Source organism: Prionailurus viverrinus, chromosome D3 (genome assembly GCF_022837055.1).
Source record: "Prionailurus viverrinus isolate Anna chromosome D3, UM_Priviv_1.0, whole genome shotgun sequence".
In the NCBI taxonomy this organism is placed as follows: Eukaryota; Metazoa; Chordata; class Mammalia; order Carnivora; family Felidae; genus Prionailurus; species Prionailurus viverrinus.
In genome coordinates, this window is record NC_062572.1 from 37,884,755 (window position 1) to 37,906,411 (window position 21,657).

General features: G+C 44.7%; 1 protein-coding gene across 5 annotated transcripts in view; it reads right to left on the minus strand.

The window, feature by feature from the left end:
* The window catches only part of PTPRM (protein tyrosine phosphatase receptor type M), a 797,090-nt gene extending 776,361 nt beyond the window's left edge, over positions 1-20,729 (minus strand). For 3 of the 5 annotated variants that reach the window (XM_047827574.1, XM_047827573.1, XM_047827572.1), the window contains exon 1: positions 20,170-20,728. In XM_047827574.1, the coding sequence (XP_047683530.1) occupies positions 20,170-20,242 (73 nt within the window). In that variant the 5' untranslated portion in view covers positions 20,243-20,728. Of the gene's footprint in view, positions 1-19,394; positions 19,418-20,169 lie in introns of those variants that run through there. The other 2 variants (XM_047827576.1, XM_047827575.1) reach the window with 2 other exon arrangements.
* Positions 20,730-21,657: the final 928 nt, after the last annotated feature.

A 21,657-nucleotide genomic window follows, 5' to 3' on the forward strand; every position in this document is an offset into this window, starting at 1 on the left:
AACATGACATCAGCTGGAAATAAAAGAAGCATCCAACAACTGAAAATACGGATGTACTGACACGGATTCTTTTAAAAAGAATGGCACTGCTTTCCAAAATGTTCACATTCTACAGGACAAAATTCATAACTAAAAATACGTGAGGCTTACTTTAGATTCAGTGTGCACTTTACAGTAATATAATTAAAATCCACTTTATCAAACATTCATTTATGGGTAATGTGTCCAATGAAAATCAACCTTCATCTTATAAAATATTTAATATTCTCTATCGCACGTTAACAAAAATGTCCTAGGTCAATCTGCTGCTGTGCCCATTTACTTTGAGTAGCATTTCTTTTATTAAAGACATAGGAAAAGTTGGATTCTGCGCTCTTTAGAAACTGATATAGTTATTTCTGGAAGTATGTCCGTGATTCTTATTTAATTGTTCCCAGAAGTCAAACACGAAGTTCAATACAGACCTTCACACATATTTACCAGAAAACCAGCAGGTGTCTTCATTATAATCCTCACTCTGTAATACCTTATAATTTTAGGTGCCCATGATATTACATTCCTGTAAGTTAATGTGAAACAGAATAGATTTGCCGTGGTTCAAGCAACATACCTACTATAAAATATAATTAACTCCATTGAATCTGCATCATTTTAAACTTAACTAAACTGCTTTTAATAACCTGTCATATTTCTTTTTACTGTTTTTTAAATTTTTCCTCAAAATGCAAATTAACACTTATTTGAAATTAAAAACTAAGACCTTTTCTCATAAAAAGTAAAGCTGATGTGACTGACAGCTTTGATGAGGACCGCTGTGCAAACCAAATCATATAATATATATTTTTCACTTAGTGATTAGCCTAAATCTTCACCTCTAAGGTTTGACAAAAATGTGTGTGTATATATGTATATATGTATATGTGTATTTAAATATATATATATATGTCTATGTACATAAGGTATGTAAGTGTATGTATATGTATATTTAAAGCATACATTGGCTAAAATACGTTAAAATTTATATTAATTTTTATTTTCAAAACATTTCTGGATAGTTCTGTATTTCTGGGTTAAACAAGGTGGCTTTAGGTTAAAAATAACAGGTATGGAGCACCTGGGTGGCTCAGTCGGCTCAGCGTCCGACTTCGGCTCAGGTCATGATCTCTCGGTCCGTGAGTTCGAGCCCCGCGTCGGGCTCTGTGCTGACAGCTCAGAGCCTGGAGCCTGTTTCAGATTCTGTGTCTCCCTCTCTCTGACCCTCCCCTGTTCATGCTCTGTCTCTGTCTCAAAAATAAATAAAAAGTTAAAAAAAAATTTTTTTAAATAAAAATAACAGGTGTAATTAATAGGTAGTGATAAATCTTGGTTTAGGCAGTCTGCTTGGATTACTCACCAGCAAAGGAGAAGGTGCATAACTGGAAAAAAAATCCCTTACTGAATAGTTGGTTTCCAATTTTTTGCTTTGAATATGGTCAAGAATGAAAGTAATCACACTGGTCATTACAAATAATTTCTAATGCTATAACTCAATGGGGATCTTGGCATATAACTTGAAAAGAATTCAAAGTGGAACAGGTAGAGCAATTCTCTAGTCCTTTCTACCTATTTATATGAAAGAATTCTCAACACAGATTTATAAAAATGAAAACTGAAAATAGAATTTAGGTTTAACCCCATTTAATGGTAAATAATGTCTATCCACAGCTACATTAACTGTTTTTTTAAAACCCAGCTGATATCTAAAATACTATTCCAATAAATTTCAACCATGATTCAATTGTATCCAAATAATTTGAGAGTGACAATTCAACTAGATAAAATTTAGCACTTACTGCTTTATGGTCCCATAAAATTAAAGACAGAATTAAAATCTCAATTTATACACATTTTTGTTGCAGAGAAGTTTGATAAGCAATCACTAAAAGACTCTCAAGCTTAAACACGTTGTAATAGGATAAGATTCTATGGGGAAATAAAATGTAAATAGCAGTTAAAGAAGAAAAATTAAGCATGTAAAATGTCTCTCAATTAAATACAAGCTTGTTCATGTATTTTTAAATGGACAATGGAGAGAATCAAATCTCTTTGGTATTCTGATGCTGTTTCTGAAGGATGCTTTAAAAGATTGTTGTTTTATATTAAAATGTCAATATTTACCATAGAGCCTAAATTCCCTCCTTCTCAATTGTATAAATTTATGATGAAAAATTTCAGATGTGAACTTATCAATTTTCAAGGAATTGTCCAATTTCTTTAAGTCACTTGACTGGAGACACAAGCGTGAAGTTAGAAGACTACCCAGGGTCAGTGGCCCACAGATCTTGGAACTTACCAGCATCGGCTCCTGGCTCAAGGAAATCATTTCTCTAGACCAAGATCTCAGTAAGCAGTACCTATCCCTTCTTTTGTTCCTGACTCTAACAGTTCTGTTGGCTATGTTTTAACATAGTCTCCATAATGAGTAAACCCATCTGTTGACTCTGTTTTGAGTCATCCTCCCACTTGGGGCCAGCCTAAGTGTCCCAAGAGTTGGCATTTTCCTCTGTCCGTTCACTCTGCAATTCAGGGCCTAATGCCCTGTTCATCTGGAGCATCCATCCTTCAACCCTGGGTCATGAAAAGAAGCATTTCAAGTTCATGGTGTGTGCAGAGTGCTTCTAACTGTGTCTGATACAAAGAACTGGCGATCACTGTGGCTTAGCAGCTTCAGGTTCAGGCTCCAGCTTTGCCCTTGCAGTTTGTCTGAGCTCGGGCACTTTGCTTAGCCTCTGAGTTTATTTCCTGGTTTGTAAAATGGGGGTAATTTAGGTGGTTATCAGTATTAAATTAGGTAATACTTATTAAAAAAAGTACATAAAATAATGCCTAGACATTTAGTCAATAAGCATTACTTTTCCTTTTGTTCTAATACTTCTACCCTTAAGTACTACTGTGCTGAGTAGAAATGAAGTACATAGAGCACCAACCAATGCCTGACACAGACATAGTAGTGGTTAAACTTTCACTTACCATTTCTTTCTGTCAATAGTCACTGTCCTGCCCACACCCTTCAGAGGAGAAGTAGGATGCCAAGTACCTGTCCTCTGATAATTCCAATACAGTAGGAGTGGTGACGGTGCAGTGGGATATAGATACCTGTTTAGTTCACCACTGTCTCTTAAAACCCACCTACTATACGAGATGAATATGGAGGACGGGGAACAAGAAAAAGAGAAAGCCTGGGGCCATGACATCAGGCATGGGAATAACAAGCCAAATTTTCCCCCAACACCCCACACTTTTCCTACTTCTGGCCAAATTCTCATCCTATACAAGCTCATCCTTAAATACAGCAGCAAATAAGATCTACTGCATGGAGACTGAAGGGAAAGATGCCAAGTCACCAACAACATGATCTTCTAATTCAAAGAAAAAACAAAAAACAACAACTATGAAGCCTGTTCCTCTTTCCAATTTCCCAGGCCTCTCCCCTTCTGCATCTCCACTACCTCAAAAACTCATTTGCAGGCGATAACTAGACTTATTATGGTCATCACTGCATAATGTATATAAATGTCAAATCACTAAACATTGTATACCTGAAACTAATGAAATATTGTATGTCAATTACACTTCAATTAAAAACAAAAAAACCACCTGCTTAGGAGGTATCCCACCTAAGAGAAAAAAAACTTGAAAACCTTTAAAGACAATACTTAGAGGTCACCCCTCTCCCATCCCTCTGAACAGTACCCTGAATAGTGCCCGCAGGCCTCTGGGGCAGTGCCTGGTTTCCACTGGAAACCTGCAACCCTGGACCGTGTGAGCTGACCACTGGAAAGCTGTTGCTCAAGGTCCTTTCTTCTTTCTGCACGCTCAGCTGTGAGCTCCCTTGCCAGGCCTGCCTTCAACTTGCCTGTGTGCTCCTCGAGCTTTCCTGTAAGTTCCTGTGAGCCAACCCTCATCTTGGACATGCTCATATCCTCAGTACCTAGCATATCCCAGGGCCCCAACATGGAGCTCACCCATCAGTCCTCTGGCACAGAAGGCACAGCCACTTGCTATGGTAGGAAGACTTCATCCTGCCTCATACTCACTCTTAGTCCTAGGTAATTATTTATATATCGTAGTTATTCTTTGGAAAAGAATATGCCCTGCAAATACCTCCAGTCTTTGAGGATTTTTCACCCCTGTGCTTGATTTTAATCTATAGAACTGAAGCATGAAAGAATAACCTTGGGTCCAGCACAGAAAAAACAATATGCATTCCGAAAGCATCCCAGGAGGAAAAAACAAAAAGCCAACTTAATAGCAATTTCCCATTTATAAAGAGACAGAGAACAATCACCTGGTGGCTGGTAGCTTTTCTGTTTCACCAAAAGCAGGCCTAGCAGGAGGGCCACAGGGGCAGGGGGAGGAACACAGGTCAGCCCCACACAGCGTCCCAACTCTAGCGGAAACTCGGAAACAAAGCCAAACAAGGGTGTGTCTGGCAAAGGCAGCTGGCCGTGGCCAGGACTTCACGGGTGAGAAAGCAGGTTTTTAAATTATTTCATTGGATCCTCGCAATCTCTGTAGGCACTTTAAGCAGTTTTTTTTTTTTTATTGTTTATTATTTTTGAGACAGAGAGAGACAGGGCATGAACGAGGGAGGGTCAGAGAGAGAGGGAGACACAGAATCTGAAACAGGCTCCAGGCTCTGAGTTGTCAGCACAGAGCCCGACGCGGGGCTCGAACCCGCAAACTGCGAGATCATGACCTGAGCCGAAGTCGGATGCTCAACCGACTGAGCCACCCAGGCGCCCCTAAGCAGTTATTTTAATATCCATTTTATTCTACTGTGACTTGAGTCACAATTAGGAGACCAGACCCAAATCACATGCCACACGAGAGCAGGAGCCAACATTAGAGCCCCGAGGTCCATTCCCAGGATCTCTCTCATCCTTGACAATGACCACACCACCTCGTTTCACCTCCAGCTGCTCAGAGAGCTGCCCAAAGTAAGAATAAAATGAAATAAATATGCATCTGTTACAGTCATCATCATTTCACAAATGATTTTGGTGAAAAATCTAAATCCAGAATTGTTTAATATTTTCAGAATTTTTTTAATGTTTATTCATTTATGAGAGAATCAGAAAAGGCCAGAGCATGAGTGGGGGAGGGGCAGAGAGAGAGAGGGAGACAGAGAACCTGAAGCAGGCTCCAGGCTCTGAGTTGTCGGCAAAGAGCTGGACGCAGGACTCAAACCCATGAACCGTGAGCCCAAGTTGGATGCTTAACTGACTGAGCCACCCAGGCGCCCCAGAACTTTTTTAAATCACTGTGAAGGATGCTAATATTCTTTTAATACTTAGTAACTCTATTTTGGTGTAATTATCTCTAACAATGTTGAAAAAAAAAGTGATTTAAGCAATGCACATATCATTGTAAAATATTATATACCAAAGAGTTCTTTCTCATGGTGACTACAGTAAGACCCAACTCATTAGATGCTTTTACATCTTTCAAATACTGGGGTGCCTGGGTGGTTCAGTCCATTAAGCATCTCACTTCAGCTCAGGTCATGATTTCATGGTTCCTGAGTTTGAGCCCCTCATCGGGCTCTGTGCTGATAGTGCAGAGCCTGCTTGGGATTCTCTCTCTCTCTCCCTCTCTCTCTGCCCCCGCCGCACTCACATTCTGTCTCTCTCAGATTAAAAAAAAAAGGTCCTTCAAATATGGATCTACTTGCTTCTTTTGTCTTTGTCCAACCTCAAAAGAAAATGCAATTTGTTCCACAGAAAGTAATTAACATCAATCTCCAAAGGCCGGCCCACCTCCACTTGCAGGGAAAGGTCTAAAAATAAATTGTCGCTGACCTTAGTGGCACTTTGCCCCTGAGACTGCTAACACACACAGATGAGAGATTTACAAAGGATTTAACACTCCTCCCCACAAAACACAAAAAAAATTATAAAAACATAATTCAGAGGATTTGAAACCCCAGAGAAGACAACATTCTGCCCTCCTCTGCTGTTGAAAAATATGGATAGTGTCTCTAATCAATTGGTTTCATTCCAGTTACTTAGGAGCCAAGTACTTTTTCTTCTAATTTACTATTTCAGAGGGCTGAAAAATAGCCACAGTGCACTGCAAGCTAAGCCAACTTCACAATTGTTTTTAAGATCAAAATGAGAAACTGTACCAAACAGGTTAAGCACACTTGGAAATTATGCCACGTGCTTTGGGCCCAGCAGGCGAGGAGAAGAGCACAAGGTTTGGTCTTAAGAGGCACTGGAGGAATGGAGCCCTTTGGGGTCCACAGTGCTGTATCCACCGTCTGGGCTACACCTTAACACATGTTAGGGCCGCAGTTCCATAAACCGCAGTATGACAGTGCCACCATTTGCACCTTAGAGGACTGCTTTGGTAGCAAATAACATGTAAAGGACCCACACGTAGGTGGCATGCGATGTTCCTATTTTCTTTGCCCTGGCCCTTGGGAAGCCAGAGGAAATAGCTGCTTTATGAGTTGGATTACAAATGGAAGAAAACCTGGAGGTGGGGGAACCACACCCTTTGGGGTTTGCAGACAGAAAGGAAACACACAAGACAATGACTGAAGGTTATTCTGTGGTCCTAGGGCTCTAAGGACAATGACAACAGCTCTTTACAGACCAGGCACTATGTTTTCCAAAGGATGACCAAGGAGGCAGATGTCATCCCCTCTTTACAGATAAAGAAACTGGCTCCGAGAGGCACTGTGACTTTCACAACTGGTAAATGACACAGCCAGGATGAGAACTCAGGCTTAATTGGTCTATGATCACCTTCAGAATACCCCGAGGTACAACAGTTTGTAAAAGTTTCTTTTTATACAGCCCATTATCATATTTGATCTTAGAGGCAAACCTATGAATCAGAATGCCACTGAATGACCCTAATTACAGACAAGGAACTGAGTTCACTGGGATTAAACAGCTTCCCTTTCAGATGACAGTGTCAGGGTGGACCCTGAATACAGATCTTTCAGTCTTAAATTCCTTTTTTCTCATGCTGCCAGTGATTTCCCAACTATGCTCTACAAAGCAGAGGCATCTCAAAGCACAGGCACTGGGGCCTGGCAGACCCTATGTGGGGCCTAATTCTCCACCTCTCCTTGTATCCACCCTATTTACAATGTGGTCCTGCAGCCCCATACACCAACGATTGAGGTCTATTTCCCGACCCTTGCTCTAGGCTGGCCTGGCTTTGACCAGAAGAACAAGGTAAAATGGACAACGTGCCCTTCCCAAGCATAAGCCAAAAGGCCTTGGCACATTTCCACTCTCTTTGGAAACTCTGCATGCTGGAAAATAAAGGAGGAGAGGGCAGTTGCTTCAGCCAAGGCTACCCTACAGCAGCCTACAGTCAACCAACCCCAAAACAGCAAGAGAGCCCAGCCAAGGTCACCTAAGTAAAGACATTTACATAAAGTATACCAATCCCAGTTTAGTCCACCAGACTTTCCCCCCATAAAACATAAAAAACAGAAAAAAAAAAAAAAAAAAAAAAACAGAAAACTTGTTGCTTTAAGCTACCAAGTTTTGGGGAGCTTTGTTACACAGCAATAACCACCCTTTATACCTTGCTTCCCAAGTTGGGGAATCTTTTGTTTTAATCTTCTCATATAAAATTTTGTGTAACCAAAATATTGTTATGCTTTTCCACCTATGTAAAATTTTGCTTAATGGGAATATTCTGATGCTTTAAAAAATAAGTTGGAGAAGTACTACACTGGGCTATAATAACCACCCCTACCATCTTCCTACCTGTGTTCTTCAGTGAGTGAGCTTTGAATGTGTTCTATGGTGTCACTAGGAAGTAAAAGAAATGCACACACACCAAAGCTGCATTTGAACTGACCCTGATGTTAAGATTAGGAACTCATTTACTTTGTTACCATCACTTAGTTCCAAAGATTTAGTGCATTTATAATGGCACATAAAATACAGCAAGATACATTAGAATGAAGTAAGAAAAGTGAACAGGAGATTAAGTATCAGGTCAGAAAAAGAAATCGGATACAAGGTTCTATTGCACAGAATGTCACTCTGGGCATTTTACTGCTTTTTGCCCACCCAGCATCCACTCTCTTCAACTGGTCACAGAACCCATTTCTCCATGGAGAAACTTCCATTTCCTCACTCTTGGTCTAAGTGATCCATGTGAGTTGGCCACATGCCTGGTCCAGTGGGCAGGTCAAGCAGAGCATGAGGTTAAAGTGGAAACAGGTGATATGAGCTGACTCAGTGAGCCCACTAGCAGAAGTGGTCTGTACTTTGGGGGTACAGAATCTCTCTTCCCACTAGGCTTAGAGCTGGAGGATTCAGCCTATAACCCCTTAGAAACACCACATAAAGAGGAAAGATGTTTACAGAACAAGGCTCAGAACCCCAATGGCTGTGTTGAGCCTTCACACAGCCTTCTCTGTCACGAGGGCCAACAAATTCCCCGTTTGATGAAGGCCGGCTTTTTTTTTTTTTAACGTTTATTTACTTTTGAGACAGAGAGAGACAGAGCATGAACAGGGGAGGGGCAGAGAGAGAGGGAGACACAGAATCCGAAACAGGCTCCAGGCCCCGAGCTGTCAGCACAGAGCCCGACGCGGGGCTCGAACCCACGGACCGTGAGATCATGACCCGAGCCGAAGTCGGACACTCAACCGACCGAGCCACCCAGGCGCCCCGAAGAAGGCCAGCTTTAACTGAGGTTTTCCCATTCAAAAATGTCCTTACCATCACAGAACACACATTTGAATCTGGCTTTCTAACAGCCAACATAAACAGGAAAACTTGATGGGTTATACAATTCTATGTCCACAAGAAGAAACTAAGTGCACAGAAGAGTCACACCTTTTCCTGGAACTAAGACCCAGGAGGAAATCTCCCCAGAAGGCCATTATAAAGATTCCACAGCATGTCCTGAAACATCAGAACATGTTGAAACGACACTCCATCAGAAACACTTTTGCATAGAGCACACCTCGCTACAGATGGGTAGCATCAAATCAAAGCGTAAATCAGGAAAAGGCCACTCTGCACCTGTGTGTATGGGGAGGGAGGATGTATGGTGCACATACCCTATGCCCAGATGACCCGCTCTGTTAGAAACGGAGACGGCTTTACCTCCCAAAGCTCTCATCCCTGCTCTCAGCCAAGCTTTTATTAGCTACTGTGCAGCAATGGGTTTGAAAATATCATATTCTCTCGACACGGTACCTAGCACATAATTAGTGCTCAATACACGACTATCACTTATTACTATCAATTCCAAGCCCCCGAAATGAGGCTTATATCTGTTGCCACAATTTAAGTAGAAAATCACAGACTTCAGTCTGCTTGCAGCAAAGCCTTTGATGGCACCTATGAATGGCAAATACATTCTCTGCATGGAGGAAAAGAATGAGCTTCATTTGTGCAGAGGCAGCTACAGCAAATGTGGGAAGCATCTAAAATCATTCAGACATTCCTCCAACTTCCTTCTAACAAGCAACTTCATGCTGTATCAGGTACTCTTTTAGATTGGACCCAATGTTCTAGACATTTCTCCCATCCTCATCTACCAAAAATACCCCATTGATCCAGGTCTCACTCTTTTAACACCATGCTATCTGACAAATTAATGTGAACTAAGATGACAATCCTCATAGTCTAAGTGATTGGAGAGACCTTATAGATCCTTGAATCGAATGTCTTCATTTAACGAGTAAGAAATCTGACATCTAAGGATGTCAACTTATCAAGGTGACAGCTAGTTGGGGATGTCATATTAAGATGACTTAATGAGCCACCTCTCCCAGACATGACATTTCAACAAGCACCTTTCTTCCTTGGTCAAAATGATGAGCTGGTAGAAATTTCAAGTGCCTTTAGCAGACTGGTATTCCCATTTTGAGGTTTGTGAGTCTTTTAGGAACTACTACAATCAAAATGCCAAGCTTTTGGCCCCCTTATGGGGCCCCTAAGACCAATTATTCTACAGTGTCCATGTTTCAATGAACATGATATAAAGGAATAAGTGCTGGAAAATATTATTCCCAATGCCATCTTGTCTCATTCTCTTCTATGAGTGAGTCATCTCAAAATGCGGCTCAGAGCTGCAAATCTGAAGATGTAAAGTCACTGTGTTCTGATTACCCTGAAATGTCTTTATTCTTTTATTATATCCTAAAAATTCCAGACTGACAGCACATTTACTAGAGGTCACCAAGTTGAAAGAAGGGTACAAAACAGCCAAGTTTCTATAAAATGCCTTGTTTCATAATTCATGTTTTCTTCTGACACCAGAAAGCCTCTGCTTCATAAAAGAAATACTCTTCAGTCAATTGATAATTTGGTCTAAAAATCCATGTGATGATCTTTAGATGACTTCTTAACACTAACTGGAGAAGATGTGAAAAGTTCTCCAAAGGGCATGGTCTGTGAGCCACTGCTGTTTTCTTACTAGTAGTCTTTCGACTTTTACAAGCATCAAGATTATCTGAGATGTTTCTCCACCAGTTTCTGTGGCCCCGTTCCACAGATTCTGACTCAGTGGGTCTGTGGGGCCAGGAATATGAGTCTAGGAGCCTCATGTGACTTGAACACAGGTGGAGTACCACCTTCCATGCTATTGAGTAGTGTTGGCTTTGCATGGTTCCAATTCGAGGTGATCACTTTGCTACTTTCAGCTTTTTTTCCCTTTTAAAACACAATATTGGCCAAGTATTTATAACATATGTATGTGTATAACCACACTGACATACATGTCACTTTTACAGCTTCCAGGTATGACCACTATCAACCCCTTGGACCCAGAAAGGGAACCTATTAGTTTGAACTATATGAAACTGTCAATAGTCGACCGTTTCTGACTTACAAGAACAGTGGGTTCACATGGTTAAACCCACAATGGACATGGACGTTGCAAAACTGACCAATCTCCTCTCTTCCTCATGACTAAACAGACACAACCCTGTCACCTCAAGAGCCCTCCTAATGTCATGGCATTGGTTAGTCTTTATGATAATCCTGCAAGGTACTTTTCCAGAAAGAAAACTAAGACTCAGAAAAATTCAACAGCATACCCAAGGCCACAAGGCAATTCAGAAGCCTTGTTCCAAAATCAGGAACACCTGATCTGTCGGGCCGGGGGGGAGGGAGAACTGCCCTTCTTTCCAAATCCCAAGGAACCCATAGCTGACGTCAAAGCCTCAACATCCTCCAGCTGTCAAAGGCCCTCCACGGCCAGGCAGGCCCCCCACACCCCCCCACTCCAAACCTTCTGAGGGTCAGCAACACAGGACATGCTTGCACAGTGACCCCCTGCTGGAAGACAAGGAGGGGCTCCCTGAAAACCCAGGCAAATAGGACGAAAATGGTAACTGACTGAGAAAATAGGGCAAGAACTCCCATAACACACACACAGGCCATAATGCCAGTGGATAATTGTGGAGATCTCACACCATATTCAGTGGTCTAGATTTCAAAAGTCAAGGAAGCAGAGAACACAGTTTATGAGACTGTTGTCAAGGTGACCTCGTTTTATGAAGTTTCATCACCTGAGTGTATACCATACCGAATGAAAAAGGAACCAGAGCATGCCGGCTCTACTGAGGATGAGCTGGATGTTAATGTGCGAAAGTGGGCTCTAAGTATAATTAATTTCATTCGGTACCAGAAATAAAACCAGCAGAGATAATATACATGACACCCTGTTATGGAACCTTCTTACTGGTGAGACCACGGTTCTTTTAATTTACCAGTGACTAAAATCAAATCCTCCTAGAGTCACGATAAACCTACCATATGATAAATTCCATTTTTAGCAAACTTCTGCTGTAGAACAGTACCTGATTAATACATTTATATTATACATGATAAAATTACAGTTTAACTTTCATATGTTCAGGTAACAAAAAGTAACACTTTCTCCTCTAAACTTAGTAACTAAATACTATCTACATGCCTATAAATTGCTAAGGGTACCAAACACAAAATCCATAGCCTGGGCCTATTATTAAAGTTATGCCAGATGCTCAAAAAAGCTAAACTTGATAGGGGAAAAAAAAAAAAAACATGTAGTAAGTATAAGTCATTTTATATTTTTCTTCCCCAAGAGAATTTAATTCATTTCCATATTCATTCCACAAATATATTAAGTGATTGATACACATTAATACATGCTAAACATTGCTCAGTGATTTGATTTTTATTTTATATATTATCAGTATAATTTATTTTAAAGGTAATGCTTTAGGCTACTTTATAATTTTGTATCCAGAGAATGTACAATGAGTTCATCTCAAGCATGTGGTTGGGACATGATTTAAAGTAGCTCAAGACACTCCAACTGAGAAAAGAGATCTAACAGGATCCATGGAACACCGACTGCCAATTGGGTGTGGTCCAGTTCCCTGTCACCTGCTGTCAGCAGCCTTCCTGTGAACCTGCTTGGATTCCACAGCTAGAAGCTGGGGAGAAGGAATGGGGTCTCTGCCTTCCATGGTGATGCAAACTAAAACACATTCTCCTCCTTCAGTGCAATAAATCTGCTTTCTGCATATTGACTAGGAAAGAGATCAAAATGAATATTCACCCATCTGAAAACAAACTGATGCTCTATAAGCTTTTATGCTTTGCCGCCCATAAAAAGTAAATGCTTTGCTTCTGCTTAGGCTGTTGCATTTTGAAATAAATCATTCTGTTAAACGGTGGCCTTTTCCTCCAAGGGAGATGCCAAAAACTCATCTGTTCTGACAAGTCCCTGACAACTGTGCTCTCATTCATCTTCTCCCTCACATGCTGCAATCACTGCTCTCTGGCCTTCGAGGTCACAGCCCCCCCCATCAGCCCCAGATATAAAGTGAGTGACCCTGCCTTCCATCCTATCCTCCGCCTTCCTCTTGCTTCCAACACTTGCGCTTCATATAAAAAGTGTTTAATGACTCATTAGTCTTCCGCGTTGTAAGCAGGAAAATTAACTGGATCAGATTTCCAGTGCAAACTGTAAGGACTTCCCCAACTATAAACCTAAACCGCAATGCCACAGAAGTAATCTCTCGCAGGCTAAGTAAGCAACAGCCCACAGCCACTTCCCACCGATGATACACACCTGCCCCTGGCTCTACACCCCCCCCCCCACCACTGCCTCTTTCTGGGCTACTGCTCAAAGGCCTGATGGAGCACAGCCACAGGTGAAGATGAACTCTTACTTGGCAGACATACACTACTTCCTCTAGCCCCGCTGCTATATATAGAATAGCAGCAACATATGATACAGCAAAAGACACAAACGAGAAAGAAGATCACAGACCAGTTTAAAGTTGCCTTTGGGTGAGGGCTGCACCACAACAAACTAAAGATTACAACTACTGGAACCAAAACTTCCGTGAAAGAGTTTAAGCTTACAGAAAAGAGTAAGACGTGCGGACAGGCAGAGGAAGATGCACTAAACAGCATCCTTCCTTCAGCTGTAAGTAAATGAGAGCAGGAAGCCTCAGGTGGGTAAGGCTGGGCCTCTCCCGGCTCAGGCAGGTGGGTCTAAGGATGTAGCTACACCTAGTGATCAGCTCCGGATCACAAGCAGGAGGAGCAGGAAGCAGGAGGCCAGCCCGCCTTGTGGGGAGCACTCGGCACCTTGATTCTCGGAAAGTCTGGTGACAACATTGTCAAGATAAATCTGTTAAGTAACGTGCCGAGCGCTTTTAGTTACCTGGGGTGTTAAATGACAGAGACGGCGATGTCTGTCTTTTGCGGAAAACAGAAATCAGCTCTATTTTCGGATGTGCACTGGCGGTACCCTGAAGAGAAGGGTAATGAAAACCCTTTTTCTATCTGGAAGTTGAGTTCATTTCCAAAGGCACAGTTTCCTTTGATTTCCACATTGAAACTCCAGATTTCACGTACATTAATTTCCAGTGCTCTCCAAAGACAGAACTGTTTCTATTCTATTTCAGTGGGTTTGGAAACTTCTCATAAATGGACAAAGCATCATAACTGTATGTTTCTTATCTTTGCCCACTACCACCCCTCCCAATGCTCCCCTGTCAAGGGGCTTTACAAACAGGAAGTGCTCAATATTTACTTGAACGAAAGGCATTATTTTACAGACACACTGGGCTGTGCACTTATTACAACAAACCAACAAATACCTTCTATACACAATATCCACCCAGAAAAATTTCCAGTGGCTAATCATTACCACAAGTTTTAATTAAAACTTTATGTTGGGGTAAGTAAAATTACAGAAAACTTTTTCATTTAAGTTTTAACAACCGGCTGGCTCCAAGATCTTCCCCTGATAAGACTATCATTTGAAATGTCACACTGGCGGTTTCACCTAAGAGGCTGAGAATCATAGCGCAGTCACGTCAGCCTGTTCATAATTTTGGCTGTGTTCATCAGGAGGCCAATAAGTGCATGAACGTGACTTCTATTTTTACCCATGGTTCTCTTTCAACTCTTGTCAAGGTAGGCTGACGTTGCAAAAGGAGGATCCTGGCTCTTCGGGAAAAGTAGTTCTTACAAGCATCTGAACGCTCTCAAAGGCTTCCTGCAACACAGACAGCAGCCTGAAACCCTCCTCCGGTTTCAGATTCAGCAGGTCTGGGTGGGGCCAAGAGTCGGGCATGTTTCACAAGTTCCAAAGGGATGCTCTCACGCTGCTGGTCCAAGGACAGCACTTTAAGAACTGCTTTTTTAGATCAACATGTCCCAAAACGTGGCCACAAACCAGGATTACGTGGTGAGATGCTGTGAGACCTTCCATGAACCTTCCACCTTACAATCGCCATAGCTCAGCCCTAGAAATTAACACTGAGAAGGGCCACCGCAGGTGCTCCTGGGGCACACCAAGTTTTAAGAAGTGCAGATTTAAACTCGGCTTGCCATCAACACTTGGCTCAATACCCCCAGGCCCTCCCCAAGGCCACCTAAAGCTGCTGAGGTGCAGGATGTAAGAACGACCTACCTGTCACTCTTTTGATTACCTTTCCTTTCCTTTCCACAAGTTCCATCCTTAAGAGCAAGGAGGGTGTAAGGGCAGCGACCCTCCTCTGCTAGGACCTCCAGAACTAATGTCACTGATGCCTGAGCACACAACACTTTTCTTCTCACGCCCGTTTTCTTCTTTCATTTGTCTCTTACACACTTCTACCCAATGGCGGGGGCACTACAGACTCCCAAGGTTGGTGACTAACGCTTTCCTGCTCCCCGCCCAACACCAGCCCCTACTTACTTTTCTCTGTTGGGTTTTTCAGAGCCACAGAAGAAGCTCGGGCTTTCTGGCCACTACACTGGAAACCACAGCAAGATTTTAGGAACCCGAGAAGCTGCACCCTCTTATGATGGGAGGCTTCTATTATTTTGGATCTTTTTAAATGTTTCACTACTGAGTCTGAAACCCATTAGTAATGAAACCTTTGCTCACTTACAAAATGAGCTTATTAATGTGTTACGTTCGTGGAGATAATAAGCAACTGAGAGACGAAACTGTAAGAAAGTTGGTGGGAAAGTTGGTCTTCAAAGCCAAGAAGCTCAAAATTAAAGTAAAAAGCCTGGGATTGTAGACACCACCCTCAAGAAAAATGTTATACTGCTGAATAAATATGTAACTACTTATCAACGTGCCTGACCCCTCGCTGAAAGCTAAGTCTTAGGAGATTCAGATAATACATGCTCATTCTAGAAAACTTGATAAAACCTGAAATGAAAACTGAAAGGAAACAATACTGAATCCAAAACACGATTCCTCTACCAAAACAGACACATACAGCCTATCGGTTCTTGGAATGTTACTAAAATTGTTATGGAACCATCATGGAAAATTTTGAATAAGCCATCAACTTTTACAGAATTGCCACAGAAATATTTAAATTCTAAAACCAACTTTTGCCAAAAGTAAAGGCTTTGCTTCTTTCATCCAGTGTTTATATAATCTGAAGACACAAATTGGATTATTTGTCCATTAAGGAACTATACTCAAGCTATATACATACTTACCCATACATCATGATATGTAAGTAACTTCACTTCTGAAAAACTGTATAATAACCCGTTGGAAACATGAAAGACTAAAACCTGTAATTTTCCAGATCGGCACAATTTATTATGCTCAAGCAGTAAATACTTCTTTACATACACGTAACACTAAAAATGTTATAGTAATTTTCTACGCATATTTCTTTCATGCTCACTGATCTAAATTTGAAGTATTTCCATCACGTGAATTATCAATCTAGTTAAAGCACCATAAAAATATAAAGTGTCATGACTATAGTTACCTGAAAAAGAAAAATAAGTCACAATGCTCAACAAATCTACTCCCACTCTTTATAAAGTGTACCTTAATATTTTGTATTTTAAAATAAGCTTAGACTTACAAGAAAGCTGCAAAAGATAGTACAGCTTCCAAGTACAACGCTTCACCTGCCTCTCCTAATGTTTACATCTGACATAACCCTCACCGAAGTCCAAAACTAAGAAATGAAACATTGGTACAGGACTGCCGACTAAACTATAGACTTTTTATTCAGATGTCGGCTGTTTTTCCCACAAATAGCCTTTAAAGAGTATTTTTAAAACAAACTTTTCCACAAGAGTCCCAAATTCACAAGGATATGGTAAGGTTTAATTTATTCCAAACACTGTGGTAGAAACAAAGGGCCAGATCTGCTTGTATTTCTATCTCTGCAAACCAGAGTTTTAAGAGAACTTAACACACCAGTCCCATTATAATGTAAAACTAAATACTCTGTTGTATTAAATATATTACAATTCGGCTTTTAAGAAATTGGGTCAAAGAAGAATGACCTGCCAGCTATTTGGCTTCTCACATGAAAAAGGAGAATTTCAAACAAAAGTAAAATGACTTAACTTTCTTGAGGCTGACTTGTGTTCCTTTTTACAATAGTTTTTTTTTTTTTTTAAGTTTATTTATTTTTGACAGAGACAGTGCAAGCATGAGCTGGGAGGTGCAGAGAGAGAGAGAGAGAGAGAGAGAGAGAGAGAGAGACACAGAATCCAAAGCAGGCTCCAGGCTCCAAGCTGTCAGCACAGAGCCTGATGCAGGGCTCGATCTCACAAACTGTGAGATCATGACCCAGGCCGAATGACCCAGGCCGAAGTCGGACGCTTAACCAACTGAGCCACCCAGGCGCCCCAACAAGTTATTTTTAATGACCATTAAAAGCCTAGAAGGCAGGAAAGTGAGCCTCCAACAAGAATACTGGCATTAGAAATTCCAAGAATATTAACAAATTAGAAATTGTAAAGATGGAAAACCATTTTTTAAATGGCATGTTTATAGTACATAAAGCCCACATGAACCACACACTGAATTCTTTTTTTCTTCCAGTAAGTTTAGCATTCTATTTCTGATCTCTGGACTCCAAATTTCCTATAGTCCGCCTCTAGAAATGATTAATTAATAAATATATAAATTCCAGTCCTTCCTGAAGAGGACATGAGATTATGAGCACTGCAGAAAGGGAAGAGCAACGTCCCGTGTGTATAAATCTTAGTCACACAAAAAACCCGCCACCATTCACACAAAATCTCGTCATTTAAGCCATTGGGTGAGCTAAGGAGAACCCCTTCTGGAAAATACTCATTTCAAAGGCAGAGAAATGTCAGTCAAGTCTAACTTCCTACAATCATTCCTCTCCCTCCCTTCTGTGTCAGTTAATTCAGATACAAAGCGACTATTTGCAAATGGTCAGCGTTCACATTAGTGTTCTAGTCTAAAAATTGTGATTGCCTGTTAGATCTAAGGCTTCATGTTAAGGGTTTTATGGGGAACCAAGAAGGAAAAAAATACTGACTTTGCCTTCAAGGAGCTTACAATCTATCTCCTCTACCTCTAAAACTGATTATCACATAAGGTGTGTCAGGGGAAAAAAGCAGCCAATTATTACAATTTCCAGAAGAATCCTAAAAAGAAATAAGAATCATTGTCGCTCATAACTTTCCCAGCATACACAAAGAAACTCACTTTTCCAAAGCATTAAGTGCCTCATGCCTATACTACCTAATATGCAAAGTGGAGAGAAAAAACCATAATGCATGGCAACATACCTGATCGCCGCACACACAAAATTTACCAACTTCAAATATTTAGAATTTCAACATTTCCAAGCAGTCTCTCGGATATTGCCCTTCCTTTCCCCTTTAGCCATTAACACACTAGAATAACTCTGGCTTTCCAAACAAAAGGTAAGCACACCCACAAACAGAATGATATTATTTCCTCTGAAAAAAAAATATGGCTAAATTTTAGTCACAGTTTCTTGGGGTTTGACCAGTTTAAATCAGCCTTAACAAGGACACAGGCCAGTACTATCTAATGCTGAAGTCCTTTTTTAATGATGAATGAGTGAGGCTTGAAATAAGCTACATAAATATTTGTTTCCATCCCCTTGCACACAACTTAAAAATCCACCCAAACGCTATTCGACAGGCTTAACTTTTAACAAATCCCAGGCAGGGACTTATGAATCTTAATAAGGAGAAAACCATCACTAAGGCCCTCATATTTGGCTTCTAACACTAATGAGTTACAAGGCTCTAAAACTGGTGAGTCTAACTCCATAATTCGCTAATAAGGCCAAAATCTGCATCAATTTTATATCAGACAGCAGTGTATCATTTTAAGCCCTCTGGAGCACGTGCAATTACTAGACAGTTAAGGAAATATTAAACTTAGGGAAAGGGTACTTCTTTATTGAAGTTGACAGTTTGGATTTCACAGCACAGAGCAATCTGCCAACCACGATCTCATTCTCATCTCTCCGGCCAACTGTGGTCAAGGGTCCTGTAGCTCAGCAACACATGGGACACAGGCGTCTGTGCCTCTGTGAACCCAGGACTCCAAAAAAAGTAAAACTGTACGTTTCCACAGACTAGACAGCCAAACCTCTCCGATGGTTAGAATACGCGTTTTACTGTCAGTGAAAAGCTCCTTCACCAAAAATTCTTTTAAAAGGTCCAACTTATTCATTCCTCCCTAATAATGATACAAACCTATTATGCAACCCAAGTTTACGCTCAAATAGCGGGGTTTTTATTTAACTAAAAACAAGAAGCCCAGCGCCACCATTGTACGTGGACCTTAATGAAACTAATACACATGAGAAAGTGTGCAAATGTGCACGAGTCTGGCCCATCCACCCACGTGTGTGCTCCAGGTATTGATGGCAACCTAGAGATAAACCCCCTAACACTGCGCGGCGTTGGGCCCCACGCCTGACCACCCCTCCCCCCACACCCCCCCACACACACGCACACACGCCTGGAGTCTACAGGTCCTCTCCGCGGGGGCCCCTCCCGGCTCTGCACGCCCCCGGCCGCGCTAGGAGACCCACGCGCGTGCACACTCACACACACACTTACACGCACAGTCCCTTTCCTTCCCACCTGGGACCCTCGGCGGCGCGGCTGGGTTAACAAGTTGCCACTGGCCTCAGCGCTCCGCTGGGGGCCGAAGGCGGGTAGATGGGGCCCTGAGGGCGCAAGGCCGCGTTGGCCCGGGGCCTGGGATCCTGGCCTCTCCCTCCCGGGCTGCCGGGTCCTCCCGCTGGGACCGACGAGGAACGCCCGCCTAGGCTCTCCGGAGCTGCTGCGCAACCGCCTGGATGAGCCAGGGGTCACCGGCCGAGAGGGGCTTGGGGGGCGGCAGCAGGGACCGCAGGGCACCGGGCGGTCGCCACCGGAGCTGCTACCGGGTCTGGACGATCGCCACGGGCGCAGCCGGGGACCGGCAATCAGGCCCGGCCGCTGCTCCGGGTCGTAGGGATCGCGCAGCGCCCACGCCCGGCGGCCCCGGGCTGCAGCGCCGAACTTCAAGCAAAGTTTTCTGCTGTTCTTTTACGAGCCGGCCAGGGACTCGCAGTGGCAGCGGTTCGCCAGAGCACGAGCCCAGGCCCCGGAGGGGTGAGGGCGAGGAGGGGGTCCCCGCTTCGAGGCTAGTGCTCGGGGCACGCTCTCTCCGGCCGTCCGAATCGCCGATGCCTGCGATCCCCGCCGGCCCCTCGCCCAGCGCCGGCTAACGGGCAGCAGCTGTGTCTGCCCACCGCGCCCCCAACCCGGACCCGCCGCCCGCCTCGGGCTCTCCCCGCCGGGAGCTGCCGGCGTCCCGGGCCCCCGCTCCGGCCCGCGCGTCCCCGGCGGCGGCACAAACGGTCCCGCTTACCTGAAAATGTCTCCCCTGCCGCAGTTAGCAAAAGTCCGGCCAAAGTCGCCAGGCAAGTCCCAAGTCTCCTCATGTTGCCGAGTGTGCGCCGGGCCGCTCCCAGGCGGCGCTGGGTGGGCGCGCGAGGGCGGAGGGCGGACGGGAGCTTGGGTTTCCAGGCAGCCAGAAGAGAAAGGTAAACAGCCAAAAACAGAGCCGGAGCCCCGAAGTGACAACAGTTGCAGAAGTCCGAACTCTAGCGGCTCCGGGGGTCGGGGTCCTGGGTCCTCCTCCGCCGCCGCCTGCCCCACTCGGCGTCCAGCGCGGCTGCGAGAGGGAGCGGAGGGCGCGCCCGCGGAGCCAAAATCCGCCCTCCGTTCCGGCGCCTGCACCCGCCGCCGCTCCGCTTCCCCTGCTCGGGACCTGAGGCGCCGGCCGCGGCCGTGGCGGTGGGCGCGTGCGTCCTGCCCGCCCCCTCTCCGCCGCCAGCCACGAGCCCAGCGCCGGGGGCGGCGGTGCGCGGATGGCCGAGCCCGCGCCGGCTCCGCGCGGGGCTCTTGCTCCCCGACTGACTGGCGGTACCCCGCAGGCCGGCTGAAGGGAGCGCCCACGTCACGGCCGCCCGGCGCCGCCGCGGCCCGCTAGAGGGCGTGAGCGCCCAGCCCCGCCGGCCCGCGCCCCTGCGCTCGGCGGCCGCGGCGCCTCCGGGAGGGAGCTCGGCTGGGGGCGGCCGCCGCCGCCGCCGGTGCAGCGTCACCCGCGCGGAGAGGAGCGACGACACTGTTTCCACCCTCTCTCTCTCTCCCTCCTCTCCCCAGCCGCGTCTTGTGCTCTGTGCCTGGCTTCCGGAAGGGTGACCGACTGTGCGAGGGTTGCGCCTCAGCCAGAAGTTTGTCCCGGGTCGTGAGCCGCTAGTAGTTTGTGCGAGCGGCGGGCGGGACTAGCGGCCTGCGGCCCCGCGGGCGCGGCGAGGCAAGCTCCGTCCCCGCCGCCCGGGGCCGGACGGCAGCAGTGTTGCCGAACGGGGCCGGCTGCGCCCCGGCGTCGCAGGGCCCGCGCTCCCGGCCGCCGCGGGGGGGGGGGGGGGGGGGGGGGAGACGAGCGAGCCGGCAGATCCGGGAGGCTCCGAAGGGCCGCGGACGGAGGGAAGTTGGCGGGCTCTGGGCGCGGAGCGGGAGCCGCGAGCGCCGCGAGCCTGCCGCGCGCCAGCCAGCCCGGCCCGCCTCGCGGGACACGCGCGCCCGTACCCGGAGCCCCCGCAGCCGCTAGGCAGCCCCGCGTGGGCCGGAGCGAGCCGCGGGCGATGCACCGAAGGCGGGGGTCTCGCCGAAACGAGGCTTTGGACATAACCCGTGGTTTCTGATGGAGGTGCAGAGTGTTTGGGAACGGGTGAGGAGGAGGCGTGGGTAAATTAATCACACCATGTCTTGGAATATTTCACTCACCATTTTGTGCCTGGGATGACTATTTTATCAATCCCAAAGCTTTCGGTTTTTCAGTCAAGAGGTT